The sequence below is a fragment of the Streptopelia decaocto genome (assembly GCF_964273445.1).
Source record: "Streptopelia decaocto genome assembly, chromosome: 2".
Taxonomy (NCBI): domain Eukaryota; kingdom Metazoa; phylum Chordata; class Aves; order Columbiformes; family Columbidae; genus Streptopelia; species Streptopelia decaocto.
In genome coordinates, this window is record NC_138655.1 from 79,056,921 (window position 1) to 79,078,603 (window position 21,683).

Genomic DNA, 21,683 nt, shown 5'->3' on the forward strand with positions numbered 1-21,683 from the left:
GAAAAGCTGATAAAAGAGCATTGTTACAGCCAAAGGTAAAAACCAAAACAACAGACAATAATATTGATGGCAGACAGACATCCTTCCTTATTTAAGAATTTCACAGGCTTTTGGCATGTTTTCTCCTGTATAAAAAGGACCAAGTCTCCTTGTTCTTATTGCTTTTCTTTGCTGACTAATACAATACAATCTCTACCATGTAGCAGTCCTATCTGCTGGATGTCAGGATAATGATTTTTTGTGCATAGACTGTTTATATTAAGTGTTATGGAAAAGTATCTCTCTTTACCACTGCCAAGTGGAGAGAGGAGGTGACCTCCCGAACAAAAAACCACGATCGATCAGAATGAGACATTGATTTTTGTTATTTTCATGGGCTGCAATACATGTAAATGTAGGTTTGCACATCAGACCGTAGCAATCTGTCTGCACAAGTGCACAGCTTAACTCCAACCAGGGCATCTCGGGCTCAAATCAGAAAAGGCCCCAGAAAGAGCACAGACCCCAGGGCTCATCGCTTCATTCCAAATGGCCTGTGGCCACACACCAGTTCTTCCTGCTTTGTTATTGTACGATGCTCAAATGAGTCTTTCAAAGTTGTCTGAAGGTCTAATTCACCCTCCAGCAAGGAAAAGAAAAAAAATAGTCTTCTTCCTTTCTATAGATTAATCTCAGGAAGATGAAGGGGCTTTTCAGCAGACAAAAATGCTGCTAGATGATATATCAAAAAGCACTGTCTCTGGAAGACTGGAGAAATATTTTTAATATAAAGCTTTGGAGATATGTTTCATTCTGCCTGTATTTTACATGCTAATGTCCAGATTTTCGTAACTTCTGTGGTCCTTTAATGTTTTAAGACCTCTTCTATAGAAAGGCCTTTTTTTTAGGAGGAGAGCAGGAATCAAACTTTAGCAGAGCATGAAAAAGGAAATCAAAAGCCAGAATAACTGAAATCTAAGTATACACCAGATAATTTGTTGGATGGCACCAAACTGTTGCCAAATGGCCATGGATCTAGAAATCAGCACTAAGATGGCAAATGGCATTAGCAGCCAAAAATCTGTTAAATTGAACTTTTGGACTTAGTTTGCTTTTAAAAGGAAAGACTGATGGGCATCAAAAGAAAAGCGCTGAAACTGCTTGAGAGAAATGGACTACATCTTTTCATATAAAAGTAACAACCTGGTTATGAATCATTTACACAGGTAGACAATAGCTATAAAAGTAATTTAATTAATTCTTAACTTAAATGGGTTGTTTGTGGCCTTTCTAGCGTTAAGCTGCCGGAATATGTGAATAAGGCAGTTGGCCGTTGTAGCACAAGCAGTAAATTTTGTGCAGCTCGCTTTACAGTCAAAGCCTAACTCACATAAAGAAAACATGTGCTGGTGACAGACAAGCGGCTTAAGTTTCAGAGTCCAAATTCCTGCCCTCCTTTCAATGCCTTTCCAGGCCTGGGAGCAACAGACCTTACAGAAAGGAGCCAAAGCTCACCTGCAAGCGAGGCAAATGCACACACAGAAGTGTTCAGCATAATTTGCAAAATCTCTGACTGAATGGCACTAAGCTTTTGTCGGCACTATCACAAGTGACTGAGAAATTTTCCTTTGGATTCTGCAAGATGATCTACTTTCTATTCTCAGTACACCGAGTTAGCAGTGACAGTCAATAAAGGTGTGGAGAAAATAGCATGAAAACAAGCCTTCAGATATGAGAAGATATTTGCAACATATCCCATCACCAATGACAAAACCTGCATAAGGTGACAGATTTCTACTTTGAAATTTACGATATGAAGTTATCATTAAGTAGGGCTTGAGTATCATCCAAAACTCATGGAAGTCAATAGGATTTGACCCTGTTGATCCTGCATGTATTATTTATTCTCCTACCAGCCAACTAAATTAGAAGAAAAATATTGGTACAAAGCAGACAGAAAGAGCAATATTTTTCATGTTTTAACAAAGCTTTGACCTCCTCTGCTTCCCCAGCTGTCTCACTGAAACAGCCTCCTGATGACAGAGGGTAATATCCCTACTGCAGCATGCACACACAGCAGGATACCAACAAGCACCTAATGTGCTGTAAACCATAATAAAAATGTATGTATTTGTGTAGCCATTGCATAAATTATAGTGTACTCAATTAGGCGGACCTTTCTGACAAGTCCCCTTTTTAATGTTATCATGTTGATCACAACACCTCAGCCTGACATATTTGCTAAGATCTAAAAATATGCACCTTTAAAATTCCCAGTGTTTTCAGTTGTGAAGACAAAGTTCACGCAAACATCTGTTATTGTTGTTGTCATTGTCATTATTATCAGCAGTCCCACAAGCTCTGCAGCATGGAGGAATTCAGAAGCAAAGCTGGTTAAACGATGGATGGTATTTGTTTACTTCTCAAATCATTACAGCTGTGTTCTTCCTCTAGCATGTATTAAAAAAAGAAAAACAAATAAAAAATAATGATAATCGACCTTTTGGCAGACAATTGTTGATCTATTTAACTGACCATCCTTTAGGAACATCAATCACCAGAAATAAATTCCACTAGATTTCCAATTAAAAGCCTGCTGTGTTTATATAGATCTTTGTCTGCTGCTCTCTAGTAACAGATGTGAAATGGAAGCTATAATTAATGCTCAGAGACAGGAACTCACTTTGAGCTACATTTTGAAAACACTATCTGATGTGTGTAAGCATAACATGCTAATTATGGAGGTAAGTAGCTATGTATAGACATTTGTAATGAATTCTTAGCAACGGCGTCCTCTACTCTCTGCAGCTCCACCGAGGGAGGTGGTAGGGAGAATCTTCCCCATCCCCCCAGTAGCACAGGAGGGCATGGAAAACACTGTGATTCATCAGAACACTTTTAAAATTTCTTTACTGTAAAAGCAAAGCAGTTATATCAACAGCAGTTTCCTTAGTGGCCATAGAGCAGATCCTGCAAACCGGTTACTTGCGACTCCTCTAACGCATTGAATGCCTATGGAGAGGAGCTGTGCAACCACAGCTGGGTTGCAGCCAAGATTAGAATAAATGCAGTTCTACGAGCCCGTGTAATAACAAGGGACTTGGTCTAAATGTACATTATATGCATCTCATGGTACCAACTAACAACACAATTTATGTATACAGTTGTGTTGGTTTTTTTTTTGCTTGTTTGTTTTTTTCAGCCAATGGCCCACATTTCTTTGTATCACAGAGCATGACAGCCCAAAGACCAAGGATGTTGAGCTGTCCAGGATGGTGTATGGATCCTTGATACACATTCTTTTTAGGTTCAGTTTCTGCAGGGAGTGCATCCAAATTTTTCCATTTAAGAAATCAGTCATGACAAGTTTTGCCTTTATAAGTAAACACTTCGGAGCTATTGTCTTCTACTGATCTCCCTTTTTCTTTCTGCCTCCACCTACAACTTGTGTCTGTGGTAGAGGACATCTGAACAGGAGTGCTTTCAAAGCATATGAATTACATCTGTCTGTCTGTACTTAATTAACCACGACTTCAGTGTGCCTTGCTATTTTCTCACTATAACATGCAGCAACATCCACTTCCTGGTGACCATTCTAACATGGCACAGAGCAACTGCACCAGATCTGAAATGAGTTTCACTGTACTCAGAAAAAAAAAAAATGAATATGCAAAAATCTAGACAAACAAGTCACAGAGAGCAACTGACCTAGATACTAAAGTGTCTGCGTCTGCAAACAGAATTTGAAAAAAAAAAAACCCAGTGGTGATTATTGATTAATACTGCACAAACATCAACTAGTTGCCTCAGGGAACCCTCATGACTCCGAGAGAGATAAATTATCTAATTACTGCAAGTTTAACAAACTACAGCTGAATATGTTGCTAAAGTAAATAAACACAAATAGATTTAAAAATCGATGCATAAATAACTGAATGTACTTTTTAAGAACGGATAACTGAGCATTCAGTGTAATAAAGTGGCTAGGAGCTCTGCAAGCAACCTTGTCAGAGAAGAAACATCTTTTCCAGTTTAACACCTTTTTTTAAAAATTGGAGAACTGTTGCTTTCTCATCCAAGTTATTCCATGTTTGTTGCTTCAGCTCAAGAGAGAAAGGAAGCCAGCCACAAAAAATGAGCTCCTAACTACCATCATCTTCCCTCTGATGTGGATGTGGCTGGTACAGCACATGTCTACGTGGCTGGTACAGAAGTTTTTAGACATATGCACACAAACCTAACAGATGGTTATAATTATCGGCGGGCAAGCTGCAGTACTCATTTGAGAGTGAACAAAAATAGGTTATGTTCTCTCTCACCCTTCCCAACCACCACACCCAATTGTTGGACAACCTGGAGGCCACTCTCCCCATCAGGGGAGGGCAGCTGAGGGACCACCACACCCCACCCCATGCAGCACCCCTCTCTGGGCACAGGTACATGTTCTCCACATAAACAAGATGGGCACGCGTCAAACCATCACCACTTCAAAAGGGGAACGTGCCTACCTGGCATTTCTTCAGAGCTTAATTCAAAAGGAAAAAACTAATCAGATGTGCTTTGAAACTTGTTTATTGCTTGAACTCAGGCAAACAAGGGTGGATCTGACGCTGAAAACCTCTATACTGATCTGCACAATGTATAATGCAGGTATTTCCAACCTGTCTCTCACCTCAGCAAAAGCTGCTCTCTAATCCTCTGGTCTGCTCTCCTGAAATTCACCACCCTGCCTGGGTAACTCACTGCTGGCCACAGAGACGGGACAACCACGGCTCATCCCAGAGCCAGCTCAGACACCGTAATTTGTGCGTCTTGCAGCACAGTCCACGTGGTGTGGTTTACAGCGTCCTCTCCAAGGGTAAGCCAGCCTCCTCCTCAGTGTGTACTTAACTAAAAGTAAACCAGGATCAACAGCCTGGGGAACAACCCGCCTTTGAACTGCGACAAGAATGGTGGCCGCAGCACTTCCCTTCTCCACGCCGCCTGCCCTGTGCTGGCCTTGCTTCAGAGCCAGCAAAATCCCACCTTCGCCTTCACAAAAGGCTCTGTTTTCAAATGTGGGCACCTTCCACATTTAGCACTGGTGTTTATCTTTCCATATTTTGCCACATACCAGCCTAGCCACACAAGCTAATCTGAGCATTCAAAGACGGGCATCAAACCTCATCTGCCGATGTCCAGAAGCAGGGCCTCCCATACCAAGTTGTTCCTAATGGAATCAAATGGGTAAAGAAGTAGCAATGAAAACCCCTGCACCATATGATCACTGTCACCCTAACTCTGCTCCTTTCCTGGACAGCAAAAGCGGTGATAGCCCAGAAGCAAACTTTTAGATAAAACCAGTATTAATCAAGAAATCTGAAAAAAATACCAGACAGGGGCCTGCTTTAAGTAATCAAGAAAGGGCATGTACATCCCATGCTTCTCACAGGCCGAAAAGGGAAAGCACGCGCTGTTTTCTTTTACGGAAACTCAGATAAAAAGTATCACTAGCAGATGCCACAGACTTGACCCTGATACAAAAAGATGGTTGAACGTAGGCACGAACAACTTCTGTCACTCACCTTCTTGCTAACAGCACAGACTCAGCTAAGAGCCTCAACTCATTAAGTGCAGAGCCGGGCATCACTCACACTATGAACATAGTCTGTATGCTAAATCAATATTCCTTCCTCTCCAAGGAACAGCAAGGAATAGAGAAAATCCCCTGCTGACCCTTTATAGCTGCAGTTATTGGCAGCACCAAACAAAATCCCTGACACATTTCACATAACTTGGCATCCATAGCAAATATCTTTATAGAATTAATTATGAAGTAGTGAAGAATTTAGGAACACATGTGTGATTATGTGTGACAAAAAAGTTATTAAGTAAAGGAAGGTTTGAGTTGAGACAACTCAAACATCTGAAGATATTTACTTAAATGCTCATTGCTGGAGAAACAGCTCCTCAAATACAGACAAACACACAAGCTAACAGTGGAAGAATTGCATAAATAATTGTCTTCCTGAGAAAGCAATTGTTTACATTTCCTTTTAATTGCTTTTTCTGTATTTTTGAAATGATATATACTTTACACTACAATTTATTATCTTGCACTTCATATAATTTTTATGTGTGTGTGAAGAAGCAATCCCCAAAACTTACATCCTAATTAAGCACATTCCTCATTAGGGGTACAAAGGTGCTTCCTGGTCTCATTGCCACTGAGAAAACTAACAAAAAGCTGCCAGACTCAAGAATCACATTAATACATTTGTAATACTACACACATATGCCAGCCTACACCTTTGCATATCTTTTGCCCCTACTCAGGGTGTGGACCAGGAGATGCAATAAAGAGGGACCTGTGAGGTGAAAGTCAGGACACAGCAATTACTTGATGGTTTCTATTCAGCGATGGCAAGAAGTCTTTCAATGGGATGATCAGCCCCTAAACTCAGCGAGGAGAAGGGCACCGGTCTTCCCAATTTAAACCTAATGCACAAGGGACAGATAAAGTCAAGATGCTGAGGTGGCTTCAACAGACAGTAAGTGTACTACACTGATTAAGCCATTCCTGGCCAAGCAAGAGGACTTTATGGAGGAAAGAGGGAAGCCAAATATACAATCTGGAAAGTTTTGATTGCTCCTGGCATGAACTCCAATGGCTTCTACTATCCTGCACAGGAACTAATCTGATCTCAAAACAGGACAACCAGGAACCTAATTTCTTCAGCAGCAAGTATGCCTTCAACAAGTGTAAACTTAGTGCACCTTTCAGTCCTTTTTTTTTTGTTGTTTTAACATTAAAACATTGTTGAACTATGCAATACAGTTCAGAGATTTTGGCTTGAAAAGACACAGTTCATTTTGCCATGGCAATGCCTCCTCCTACAACACATGCTCATATATCTATGAAGTTTCATAAAATTATTCAAGCTATTTAATTGGCTTTTCATGGGGTTTCTCTTCCTGGAGTCCTGTCCTGTTAAAACACTACCACTGGCACAGCAAAACTAGGGTACCAATGAGGAGGAAAAGAAGATGCTTCGTACATCAGGTCCCGGTTACATATACAGGGCAGCAGAGAGGCTTCCATATGCATTTTGAAGTACACCTTTTTTCTGACCTCCTTTTCAATAATTCTTAAGGTGAGGTAGACTCAAAAGAGTAAGCAGCAAAGTTAGCAAAACTGAAGGGGCAATGAGTATTCAGCAGCAACTGAATATCTGTCATCATTTACAGCACACGAACCTGTTTGTCTAGAAACGTACACCGCACTGAGCACCAAGTATCAGAATACCCTAAACTTGCCTTGACAAGCTAAGAAATAAGCTGGGACATGTCTCTTTAGAACAAGGCTATTCTTTGCCTCTTCAAAAAATTACTCGCTTTTACGCACACACTTTTTAAAAGGGGGAAGTGTCCTCCATCTGAGTACGCTTAATGACTCAGAAAACATCATTTTTTTTTATTTTGACTCACACTGAGTATTACAGTCTAACCTAACAACACTGGCAGAAAACCAAACTCTTCTCAAGTAGCTATTCCTCCCTGCACATGCAGGATTGTTCTTATATGCAATTCATTTTTGGTTTATCCATTTTTCTGAAAGGCAAAATGGTTCATTTGTTTTGAGGAAAAAAAAAAACCAAAAAACAACATACATACAGACTTTTGTAAAGAGAACTAACTGAACATTTAGGATTCCCTGTACTAGCCACTTTAAAGGTAATGTGCAAAGGAACATAATTTCTCTGTGCCCTTCTCTGCTTTCTATCATAAAGAAATTTCTAAATATAGGGAAAGTTTGGTTTTACATTAAGATATGTTCAGGTTTAGTAATAAAGAAATCAAAGATAATAGATGAAGCTTGGAATAAAGCATGTATATGGCCTTATCAAGGCGATGCATACAAAGATTATTTATTTTCTGCAATTGTTAATTAAAAAAAAAAAAGCCAGTTTTTCAAGGTTTCCAAGGGATTGCCTGGCCAGCCCTGAGCTACCTTCTCCTTCCATCGTTTGTTGGTGAGAAGTCACTAGATGAGGCACGCTTCAGCTCTGTGTGGATCCACAAAGAACTGGAGAACATAAGGAGGGGAGATACCACAGAAGACTGAAAAACACACAGCACCTACACATTCTAAAACATTCCCTCTGGATATTTTTCTTAATTTTAGAAGAAACTTACATAGATTTTATCTTGCTGATATCGCTGGAATAAGTTGTGCATAATGGAGCCTTCGTGGAGATCTACGAGTGCTGCCATGTCTTCCACGCTCTCCGCGCTTGTTTGATGCATAGGCGTTACTTTTTGGTGTGTGATCGTGCTCTGTTTATAAGTGAATACCTGAAAGAGAAGAAACAAAGAAAATAATAATCAGAGCACACATTCAAAAAATGGTATCTGAGAACGGAGCTTTCATACCCATTCATGTTCCCTATCTAGTTTATAAGTCTGCAGACTTGTAGAATATCACAGCCTGCCAGTCATACCTTCTTATAAAGCTTCTCTGACAGTAACTGAAGCCCCAAATACGTACATGGGGGTCATATGAAACCAGCACATACTGACAAGACACCGAGGACTACAAGGTTTTTTCGGGCAAATATTATCTCATTTCACACTGGACTACTGTTAGACTCTGTCAGGAGAAAAATAAACCAAGCACCAATCATTCCCAAAAAATCCAAAAGCAACCAAAAACCCAGCCCTTACAGTAAACGCCACTTATACTCAAATTACTATGGAAAGAAATGTTTTACAGTGCGAAACAGTAAATGAAAATTATTGCTCTAACAGGCTGCAAATGTTCATATGTTTGATCTGAAATCCACTAAAATGTTTCCATTAAATTCTCTGGTCAGGCTACTGGGTTAGGTCATTATTCCTAATGTAAGAGGCACACCAAGTTCAGTGTGCTGCAGATATTTGGAAATGAATGGGCAAACCTATTTCTAATTAATGAATTTCTGAGACAAATTTCTGAAGCCTGTTTCAAACAGACAGTAAAAGCTTCAGAAAAGCCACAATTTAAACACTGTCAGAAAACCCTTCTATGTATCTTCTGTAAAAATGCTCAGATGTACACATCCTCAATCTAGTTAAACTTTTATGAATACTAACGTCACTAAAGACTATAAAACAATAGCTTTGGAATTCAGCTTCCCATTTCCTTTTAATTTACATCTTGGCAGCTCATCCTCATAGACATATGCCTGCACCTCATAGCCAACGCTACTCAGGCAATACTAGTCCCCACCAATGGCCCCGTTTCAGTGTTAAGAAAGTCAAGCATGGGGTTAACGCAAATGCTTTAATAACATGGAACGTTTAAAAAATACCCTTCCAAAATCCTTTGGAATAACGTTTACAAAGCAGACGGAAGAAGCACAATAAGCGGCAGCCTGAGCGCTGGTGAGCACCGCGGGATTGCCGCTGCGGGCCGGGGATCACGCAGTGCTGCACGATGGATGGGGCCGTGCCCGTGTGGGAAGAGAAAACCCTCCAAAGGATTTCAGCATAAAAACATACGTGTGATCCTAGTAACGCAAAGACTTTCAGGAAAATAGTGATGTTGTCTGTCTTGCTGAGACATGTGAGAAAAAAAAGCTGAAGAAGCAAGAGGCTGAATGCAGACCGCACTTAAAATCAAAGCTGTGTACTCAGATATCCCACTAGCTGACAGAGGAGAATTGCCTGACGGAATTTGTTTATTAAAATCATATCACAGGTGTACCACTGGCACAGGCCATCCCACTGTTACAGTTGCCACTCGCACCAGCACAAAGCAAAGTGGGGGAAGACTCGGGGAGAAAAGAGATCCAGGAGACAGATTTCTAGCAGGTGCTGGAAGGCAGCCCAGATGCCAACAGGACACACGAGCAAACCACCAGAAAGTTCTTACAGATTCAAAGCATCCGAAGCACGATTCCTAACTGTGAAAAAAGGACAGGTACTGAGAGATTTGGGACATACTTTGTGGTAAACAACCACCAAGATGACAGGATAAGCATTTTTACAGGTCAGAGAGAGGCTGGCCAGGATGGAGAAAGCAGCCACTTGTACATGATTAAGGGGCAAGTGGTCCTGATATCTCAGAACAAATTTGAGCGGCATCAATTGATAGCACAACTTTGGGGCTGAAAAAAAGTGTTAGGAGTCCCAAGACTAATCAGACAAAGTGCAAGCGGGAATTAGAAGTAATTACATTTCAAGAGTAATAAACGGCAAATCCCAAAGTGGAAGAACCATGACAAAAATAAACCAAATATCATACTGCAGAACAAAGAATGCCATAAGCTGGAAGACTTGGATATAAACGGGATTTAAGGAGAGCAAATCCTAGGAAAGTAAGTAACTTAACAGAAGCCATGTGTCAGCCTGGAATTAAAACAGAAAAACAGACTCAGTAAGAGAATTAGGAAACCAAAAGGGGATTGTATATATCCTGTGAGTGGAGCTCATGTGAACATGGACATGAAAAAGAACATAATTTCTCGGAGGAGAATCTTCATATTTGTGATTTCTGTTGATATGTGACACAGGTTAGTAGGGCAGGAAGAGCATTCCAAACTTGACTAAGTATTTTAATAAAAATGCACCAAGATAACCAACATGACAATTGACTTGTGAGTGGCAGGACTATCAACGATGGTCTCTGCAGATTCATCCTTCCCACTCAAACCCACTATTTCCTCTTCTTCAGGCTGGTTGTTCTCAGACTTCCAGCTCTTTCACATGCTGCCTCCTTGTTTGGGTGAGGAAATGGCTCTGTGAGCTGACTTAGAAATACACCCATGTGTTGACCAGCTAGAAAACACACTGACCACTCCTAGTGACTGCCACCCAGACCAAAAAGGAGGAGGGCCTCTTCCTTCCCCAATGCTAGGGATTTACTTTTCGTCCACTGTTAATTTTTACCAGAGCCATACATCTTTCAGATTTCCTAAACCCACAGTAAAACTTGGTCAAAATCATCTAAAGATCAAAGCCATCACGCAGGGTAACAGGATCACACGTGCAGACCTCATCTCCTTAAAACAGGTTTTTTGCAGCCCTGATGCTCAAGCCCTGTAAGGCCTACTTTTTTTTAATTTCATCTTGACTGTTGCCTTTATCAGCACAAGGACGTGAAAAAGCTACCTTGAACTTTATAGTTACTAACTGGAAGGTCACGTTATGAAATATTACAGATTAAATCCTCAGGAAATAGGAACCAAGAGCCACTCTGCGGAGTCAGCATGCAGGACAGGAAGATGAACAAGTTGGCTCCTGAACCTCAAGAGGAACCCATTGCACACCACAGCAGCATCCCTCTGCAAGGATCTTGACATCATTTCTGGAAGGTCAAGTAAAACATGCAGGAAATTTGGAATAAGATTTAAGATGAGCCTAAGTGAGAATTCAGCAAAAAGTTCTTTCCTCTCAAGATATAAATGGTTCAAGATAATAAACATGCTGAATACATGGAATACTATAAATTAAGCCCTTAAGAGACAGCAGGCAAAATAACAACTCTCAGAGTTATTATGGAAGTGAAAATTAGAGGTTGAGATAGGAAGGAGCAATGCAAAGAACAACAAAACCAACAATCTCAAGAAGTACAAGACAAAACAATGAACCCAGCTAAACAACAGTGAAGACCACTTCACTGAGAAAGAAGAATGACACTTCAAAAATGCTTGACTGTCCCTACCATGGTTTACTAGTGCTGTGATGAACACGCCAAAAAGGCACTCAGATGAGGAAGCAACCTGAAAAGCCAGGGGACCACTGCTACCAAGTTCCCTGAGTAACACAGGGAAAATCTGCAGCAGGCACTCTGGGGTTCAAAAATAACATAGGAGGGAGCTATTGGACACCCAGATCTTAATAGTTTGCTGAAAGACCCCACACCTGAGAGCTGAAGGAGCACTGTTTAGTATCAGTCTTGAAGAAGAAAGCAAATATGACCAAAAGAAAGTAATCACGTGCTGCTGAGTCAGATTTCTTTGTCTAGCAACAAAAGAAAGACTGAAGAGATGGGTAAATGAGGTGGGGAATATTTGAATGAACATTAAAAATAGGGGGACACACAGAAAGTATAAAAATAAACCATACTGGTGTGTTTTTGACAGCCTGTTTCAAAACTTTGATGCTATGACCCTACGTGCTGATTCATGTCTGTTCAGAAATAAACAGGAGAATTCTCCCAATTCCACTGTTCTGAACTGGGTAAAATTCATCAGCCTTGTTGTGATGGGGACATACCCACAGCAATGTGAAGATTCACCTGCTCAACAACCGTGCTACCCACAGCACTTGCCAGATCTACTTTAGGACACAATATCCAATCACAGACACTGAGAGTGAGATCTACACTCATACTTCCCCAAAACCATTACCCAGATGAGAAAGAAGGACAAGCAGAGAAAATTAATTCATCATTCCACAATGAGAACATCAGCCTTGGAAATGGGATCAAGGGAAAACAAGTCAGAGGGAAGTCCCTGGAAGCACAGCAGCACGTCCAGGACACGGGCACAACTGCATTGCATGGATGGGACAGACTCCCACGTCACCCACTGAAACATCATCCAGATCCTCAGCTGCTGCTGCAAGAAGCGTCTTCTTTTTGCAGAAGATGCCAGTTGGACATCTCTAATGCGCTGTAGGAAGCTGGAGAACTTATGACAACATGCACTGAGATTAAAGGTGGGACTCTTCAGATGAACATTGTGTGAAGATGTTATTAGCTGTTGACGTTTCACGATGGGGTTTCATTCCGAAATTGTGGAGCATCATTCATAAATAAATAAATAAATAAATTCATATGGGACTCTTATTTGGAAAGCAAACAACCCCTAAATCATGTACTAAGTCAAAGATATATAATGAAAAATGATGGCTTTAGCCAACAAATATATAATTTTCCCTATTTGTAAATACCATACCTATTCAAAAATACTGCGGCATGAGCAGTGCAATATTGTACTTCACAACATACAAGTGTTTGTTAGGCGAGTCTGCATCCTTATATTTAGTTCAGAAAAGCATTTTTGTATGCCATGTGATTTGGAATAACTAGTATTTTACACAAATATATGCTTTTAAATTGACCAGTAAGCATATAAAGAAAACAACCCACCAACAAATCAGGAGTTTGAAGCATATGACTGCAATTAAATTAATTTCACTGACGCTTTTAAAAGAGCATGAAAACCACCAGCATGAAGACCTTAATATTCCGTGCTTCTTTATGTTGAAACTGACATTTTTATCCTGTGCAATTAATCTGGCATGAGAAAAAATAAAGAAGTCTTTCACACATTCCATTTAAGGGGAATATCACAAAACAATGTCTAATTAATTTTTTTCACTGACAAATTACCCCTATGCTCAAGATCCAATGGAAATTATATTTTAACAAAAGATTTAATTGGTAGTACGATTTATTAACACCAGGAAAGAATGGCAGAGTGGGCCCCCAATGACAGGAGCACACATGCTTTCTCTGTCTCACCAGATCATTTCGTGACATGATGCCAAGTGACAAAAATCCCCGCTTGAATAAGGTCATTAAACGCTATCAAGGGATTTCACAACAGCTGAGTCAAGGGAGTTTAGGAAAATGCTGAATTAAGTGCTTAGGTAAAGCACATCAAAAAACCCGCACAATCCCCATTTCTTGCAAAAGCTACAAGTCACACTCGGGCTCTCTGGTCTGCATGGAGCCAACACACAACCAAATCTCCCTGAGTGCTTTTCACAAGCAGCTGGGTTTTTGGTCTGATGTTGATGATCAGTATTGCACAGGAGGATGGCAGAAGATGTTCTAAAAGTTTCTTGATCAACAATTCAGTATTTGACTGATGACTGAATCTGCACCATTGCAGCGAGATTTTTATTTAAAGGAAGAAATAGGTTTGTCTGCATCTCTTGGAAGCCCTGACCCAAGCTAGATTGTCACTCAATCTGCTCTCTGAAAATATGCAAGATCACCTACTAAAAACTGTACGTACTGCGAGCATTTTAAAACAGCCCCTTCTACACAGTGACCTGATCCCTCACTCCTCCCAGACACAAGTCCCAACCAGCACAGGCTCGGGGCTTGTTCTTTAATCCGAAGATTGAGATTTGGATCAAAGGGTGGCAACAGGCACTGGCTCCCCACCTCTGCTGCCTCCAGATGGAGATGAGACACGTGCCCACATCCTCAGGTTGGACCATCCCTCACGGCCACTGCCCACCACACCAGCAGCCACCATTGTGGCTGGCCACGTGCTTCACCGCTGGTAACACCTTCCAGACATGGTGTCATCTGACCGATGCCACGTACTGCATCCCGTGTTGCTCGGGAATGGTGATGCAGTTCAGCACATCCCTGTCACCCAGCATGAATAAATCAAGATATTTGGTTTGGTTTTTCTTTGGAGGGGTAGCAGAAAAGGAGCAACCAACCTCCCTCTGCTGTCCTTTTCTACATAAGAAGAGTTTTTATCAGCCCTAGGTGTATTCTACAAACAACAGTGTATTACAGAAGAGACTACTGATATTTGTACATGGAAAACAGAAACAGCAAAGTCTCGCCACACACTCAAATTAAGTTGTTCAAATTCATATAACCAGAGGGACAATGTAAAATGCGGTAGTTTAAACATAAAATTCACTAAGATAGTGAAGGAGAGAGCAAAGAGGTATGGTACAGATGTCATCTGGGACACAGGTTTACAAACAGCATAAGATATAGCCAAACTTCCAAACTTTTTTCAATAATGCCTATGATATTAGCAAACCAGCTACTAGACACCATCTGGACAGCCCACAGACACGAGAAAGCAAAGCTGAGTGTGACCCAAAAGCTGAAGCCATCAGCCTTCCTGTTGCTGCCCCAGCGGCTGCTCTATGTGAATTTTCCCACAGGGTTAATCCCAAATGCCACAGTGACACGCACGACAGCCCACATGACTCGACAGCAGCTCCAGAGGACTTGGTTCATGCATTCAATATATCAGCATCCTCAGTCTTCTAAGGCATCTTTTTGCTTACAGTCAGTGACCCCACAACAGAGAGATGAACACAGCCCAGCAAAATACAGGGGACTGCACAGGAAAACATCCACTTAAAAGTACTAATTTTTTTTTTTTCATTCTCTGCTGTTGGTCTGAACCGAGGATCATCATTTGTGTTTCCCTCGTGTTTAGAAGTTAAAAGAATGCAGTAAATCTTACAAAATGTCTTTATACATGAGTCCAAGCAGAAAAGAGAGGCCTTGGGATCACATTACAAGCTATGGAATGCAGTGTTCAAGGGAGAAAAATAAATCACAACAGGCCCAAAGACCCAGAGCTTAAAAATAAAAACAAAAATCTAGAAGCTTACTCTTTTTTTCCTGGAGAGATCTACTGTCTAAGTAGATACTTAAAATACAGTACAAGGAGGCTTTCCTATAAATCAAAAGCAATTTAAGACCAAATGTAAAGCAGATTAACTACCGACATTTTAAATTCTACAGTTAATCATGACAAGAGTGCAACTCGAGTAATGTTTTTGTCCAATAATTTACTATTCCTCTGTAACAGCTGACCTTACACATCAATTCCATTGTCTCAAAACAATCTTTCAGGCAACAAGATGTACCAGGGCCCAAGGCTTGCTTTGATTCAATATAATTTAATCTTTTTTCAAAACAACAACAACAACAAAACCAAAACCAAACAACACACATTGAACTTTCTTATCTATTAAACTACAGAGGAAAATGAAATAATTTTATGTAAGGCATTTATTGAAGTCAAGAAAGAAGTATTACCAACTAAACTGATATCATTGCTACTGTGACTAACACTGGCTTTTACAAGCAAATATGCCGTACACGCATAAATTAAGCATCAGCTTATTTGTCACCTATGTTGTAAAATTCTTCCCCATTTACCCTGGGAATCACCCCAACCATCAGCCTCCCTTCCCAGTTACATGTTAATCTTGACCTCTAACGCAAAACGTCTAAACGTCCACTTCGCATTTTAGTGTACCTACCAAATCAGTTGAGTAACACACAACCCCTAAATCATGTATAATCCTCTATCTGGTCCATTGCTCACTTCAGTTCCGGACATTTTCAGTCTTCATTCTTTCTCATATCAGTCAAACCTCTTCCAAACCCTTCCCCTCAGTCCCCCTTTCATAACACCTCTCAGACTTCCCAGGGCTTGGGACATCTGGGTCAGGAGCTGCTCCTGGGTTCAAGGGCTGGGAGCCATCCTGGTGCCTTCACTCACCCTGTCCCCAACCTCCAGCAGTGACACCACCAGTGATGCCTTGCAACACCTCCCCTGGACAGCTTTCCTACTACCACATGCAGGCTGTAGTGCACACTCATCAGAATATCCCTCTTTGCTCCCGAGCTCCACAGCATGGGGAACCACAGCAACCCTGGTCACCCTGCAGCAGAGCTCGGCAAACCCACTAAATTGCAACTCTTTGTTGTTTCCCAGTGTGTTGATCGTTGTCAATAAGCTTGTCCGATCATGATGTCCCACCTAATGACTATTCTGCAAGAGGTATTTCAAGGCAGTTTATTCCACACGCTGACCTGTTTCCATTCATAGAAAAGCTCTATCATCAAGTAGGAACAAGCTTCCAATTACAGGTTCAGTGCTTATGACCTTTCAATCTGGCTTGCCTACACAGACAATAAGGAAATCTAAGTCAAATTAAGCACATCAATTTTACCTAGATTATACTACAGCAAGGTTGTCAAACTAATTTTCACCAGGGGCCACATCAGCTTTGTGGTTGCCTTCAAAGGGCCGAATGTAATTTTAGGACTGTATAAATGTAGGAGCAGTTACACAGTCCTAAAATTACATTCGGCCCTTTGAAGGCAACCGTGAAGCTGATGTGGCCCCCGATGAAAATGAGTTTAACACCCCAGTACTATAATAAGCCTCTAGGCAATCCATGCTAATTCTTACAAGAAAAAAAAAGAAGTGCATCTTTAATTTAACTTTCTTTGCAAGCAACCTTGTATATCCTGAAGTTATACAGCACCTGAAGAGATCGCAAAACTCAATTTTTAAGAAGTCCACCCATCTACAAATACCATGACCACAGCACTGCATAAAACGTGAAACGTTCCTGGCACGTCACCAGCACTTTCTTCAGCATGGAAAAGCGCCCCTTTCTCTCCATGAAGCAAGAAGTGCAGGGACTGCAGCTGCCCAGGCTCTCCCTGAATGCCAGGCCAAGTGAGTAGTCCAAGGGCAGGGCATAGGAGATGTACCACAAGATGGGCCTTCAGCTCCCTATTTGACAGCTGGTCAACGGCAGGACCTCAACTGGAAGCCAGCTTTGACAACAAAGCAAGCCAGGGAAGACTTCTCCAACCTGCTGGGCACTGCAAAATGAGATGGAGAGCAGACCCTGGCAGGTACCAGAGGAACTAAGGAAGGTCTAGGCTTATGATCTTCATGGGTTCAATCCTCTGTTTGGCTTGGGACACTATGCCAAAGACACCCCCAAGTTAGTGTTATTGGAAGCAGCACCCAGTAAACAGACACACTCCTTTGGCTTTCAGTGTGTGTCACCTTAATTTGCTCCATGGACAAAGGGCTGAAAATTGATAGTTTCATCTTCTCACAAGGAAAACTAAAACCACTAAGAAACAAACAAACAAACAAACCAACCAACCCACCCCACACAAACAACAAAAAAAAAAACCACCCACCAAAACAAAACAAAAACCAAACAATAAAAACTCTCTCACCCCTTACCCATCATCTTCCACACAATGGAAAAGTGCACCTATGGATGATGCCAGGCACTGAAAGCATTAGCTTGACTGTCAACATCAGTTAGCGCTCAAGCGAAACTCTCAATTTCAAATTCATATTTATTCAGTGATTCATATGACAGAAACAGCTGATTGAACAAGAATGAATTTGAATAAAATGCCCCACTATCAAGAACTGGAACAACCCTGTTCAATAAGCAGCCTACAAATTATACCAGCTTTTTTTTGAGGCACAAAGCAATTAGTCTCAAAAGGCCTTTTTTCCTAAAAAAAGAAGAAAATAAAAAAATCCTGCAGGCAGCTGACTGGACTGCTTCAGAGTCTAGGACAGGAGCAGCCGATGTGCAGCACCACAGCAATTAAATCAGTGGCAATGCTTACGTGGGCGCTGGAGCTCCGAGGGGACACCGATGCAAAGCAAGCCCTGTCCTGAAAGAAGGCTCACTGGAGAAAGCGATACTCTGACGAGCCCCTCCAGGATCCCTCTACCTTCCTCTCAGCCCAACATTTCATATGAGCTGACCCTGTCCAGGCTGCCAGCACAGTCACTGTGGCCTGACCTGAGGGTGCAGATGGTGGCCAAACCCTTCAGGGTGCCAGCCCGGAGGGACCAGGGGTCTGCCAGGGGAACTCCCGCCAGGCGCAGCTTCTTGGCGAGGAGCCCTTGCTGGGAAAGTCTGTGGCATTTATCTCCACTGTATTATCACCAAACCCAAGGAGGCTCTGCCATAGCACCAGCTATGAAGGCTGAAAGGTCCTTGCAGAACTCCGGCTCCAGCTGGTCTCCCCACGAAGGGGGACCACAGCTGCTGGGCTTGGGCGCTCTCTCAGCAAGGCTGCTGCAGAGGACTGGGAGAAAAGAAAAATAAAACAGAGTCAGAAAGGGGTTATTTTACACCAAAACAGATGGTCTTGCTTGCAAACTTCAACATGCTGGAACAACATAGGGCTTTGGTTTCCCCTGCTCCTTCTGCTTGGCAGCAGCCAGCCCCTCAGCTCCCATGGCCCACAGTCAGGGGCTGCAGGTTTACAAACACTCACCGTAAAGCAAGAAAAAGCCCCTGGCAGGTATTGTTCATGCATCCAGGGCTGAAGGCAAAAACACCCAATGTACTGAGTATTTCTAAAGCCGTTTATGAATTAAAGGACACAACAACTGGCACCTGGACAGAGGAAGTTCATACATATGTAATCTCAGTTTTCAGATCTCCTGACAATGCTTAGCTATGAAACTCTTGTTTCATTTTGTTTCCATTTTATTTTAGTTTCTCCACACCTTGCCTTGGTTTCTGCTACTATAAATACTGCACACGTCACAGCAACAATATTTGATTGTACTCAAATCACTTTTTAATCAAGCGACTTTTTGTTCATAATGGTAATGTGTCTGCTTAAGTAGGATGTTCCTGCCTTAATTTGAAAAACACCTTTCAGACCTTTCTGTTTTGAGGTTTCCAGAGAAACAGAATAGGGAAGATGTCAATACGAGAGAGAACTGGCAGTTTTCTTTGCTTTTGTTACAAAAATCTGAGTATGAGAGATCCTGTAAGTGTCAATCTGAACTGAAGCATGAGCTACTAATTTTGACAGACAACAAAAGCCAGAGTTCCACTATACTTTTTATAAACTAACTTTTAATCTTCTTTTTTTTTCTATAAATTACAAAATAGCATTTCTACAGTATTGGTGGTTGCCTTGTAAAGACAAGCGAAAACCCTTCTTTGACTGGCAACCTGCATGCTGCGCTCCCACCCACACCCTCACCACTACTTACTCTAACCCAGAAAATGGGAACAAGTGATCCCAACACCATGCAGACACCCTGGCTTGAACATCAGTCCCTCACTCATCCTTTTTCATTTTTTGAAGGATCGGGGGGGAAGGATTTTCTTTAAGCCTTTATTACCTGTTCTTTTTTTTCTTGCAGGTTGCCTGTGGTATGAGGCTTTGACACAGCCATACTACTACAAAGACAGACAAGGACCTATTTTACTTACAGCTGAAAGCTTCTTCACTGAAGCAGTCCTTCAATGAGGTAGCTGTCTATTCAAGCCCCCTTTCCCCAAAATTGTAGGTGTATTAATGGTAATTTACAGGGAGGTTGGGAGGTAGAAAGGGGAGGAACTCAAGCCCTGAATACAGTAAGCTCCTAAGGACATCTGTCTGTGAAAACAAATATGTACATTATGACACATAACACACAACTGAGAATGTTCAAAGAACAATTACAGGTAGGAGAACATGAAATGCTGGGCATTTTCCCCAAACTTAAGCATACAGTACAGTTTATATGGCAGCCTTGTTTACAAGGCCACGCCCTTTCAAAGTTAACTTTTATCACGTGTGCTGATCTCAAAACAATTCATCAGCCTTCCAGGAAAAGGCTACCTGAGGAGAACACTGCAAGACCACTCCCTTCATTGCTGCAGCCATTAACTCAGTTAAACAGCAATCAGGATTTTTTCCAGCTCTGACTGAAGACAACTGGAAGATTCTCTTTGATGACAGTGGGAAGGGGTGACCCCTCCTTACCTACATGCCTGGTTCTGACAAACAGAGGTAATTACAGGGTAGGCACCAACAGCTGAGCCCTCAGTGGGTCTGCAAGGCCACCTTTCAACCTGCACAAGTTAGTGCTGGGTCCCACCGTCAACACTGTTTCCCCCACCCAAGCATGCACCCCAAAAAACAACAAATTTTTGATAAGAGGAGAGTACTGTTGAATAAAAAAAAACAGGTGCAAGCAGTTTATTCACACTCAGAATTGTCCGTGTGTGGAACCAGCCTGGGTCTAGGAGGGGATCAATCGTTCACTTGACTTTGCTGCTGATCTCGCCAGACTCAGCAGTGAAGGTCGCTACAATCCATGGCAACACCACAAGGGGACAAGGAGGTCACAAGGGAAGAAGGCTCTGTATGCCATGCTAGAAGGTTTTATTGGTTTTGCCAGCACAGCGGAGATGAAGAGAAGCAGCTCAGCTTCAGCTCAGCACCACAGTCTTCCTGGAGACTGGAACACTTCGAACCACAACATGCCAGGCTGCGGTGCTGGCTCTGGGGTTAGGTAAGGCTACACTGCTTTTCCCAGCATGTCTGCAAAGACTTGGGGTGCCTCAAACTCCTATTTCTCCCAGAAGGCAGGGAGCTGGCTGTAAACCAGACTTTAAGCTTCAGTTTAGAAATAAAAAATTAGACTTCCCAACTTCCATATGCATATGGAGTGTATGATTTACTGCAAGGATGGCCACCCAAGTCTGCAAATCCTCTCAAATAATAATTCTGCAATAATCCCTCCTGAGAGGCACTGCTCTCACATGCCCTGCTAGCAGAACCGTGACAAAGGACTCTGTGTCTGCAGAGGGAAGGAGCAAGGGACCAACCTCCTCCCTGCCAGCATCCATGGGCCGCTGCACCAACCATGTGGGCGGCATCCACCCATCCCAAGAGGGCAGAGGGTCCCCCCGCTGTTACTTTCTCTGTAGTAGGGTACGTGGCAATGTTTTGGTAGCAGGGGAGTACAGGGGTGACTTCTGTGAGAAGCTACTAGAAGCTTTCCCCACAATCTGATAGAGCCAATGCCAGCCGGCTCCAAGGCAGACCCACAGCTGGCTGAGTCTGAGCCCATCAGCGACAGTGGTAGCACCTCTGTGATAATGTATTTAAGAAGAGGGGGAAAAAAAAAAATATGCAATGCCAGCAGCAGTCAAAAGAGAGGAGTGAGAACACCTGAGAGAAACAGCTCTGCAGACACCAAGGCCAGTGAAGGAGGGGGAGGAGATGTTTCAGGCACCAGAGCAGAGGTTCCCCTGCAGCCGGTGGTGCAGACCATGGCAAGACCAGCTCTCCCCTGCAGCCCATGGAGATCCATGGTGGAGCAGATTTACACCGGCAGCCTTTGGAGGACCTCACACCAGGAGAGGTGGATGCCCAAAGGAGGCTGTGA

At 42.2% G+C, this 21,683-nt stretch overlaps 1 protein-coding gene across 1 annotated transcript in view; it reads right to left on the reverse strand.

The window, feature by feature from the left end:
- The window catches only part of MYO10 (myosin X), a 161,850-nt gene that overhangs the window by 85,793 nt on the left and 54,374 nt on the right, over positions 1 to 21,683 (reverse strand). The window contains 1 exon segment of the mRNA XM_082047078.1: positions 8,155 to 8,313. Within this exon segment, the coding sequence (XP_081903204.1) occupies positions 8,155 to 8,313 (159 nt within the window).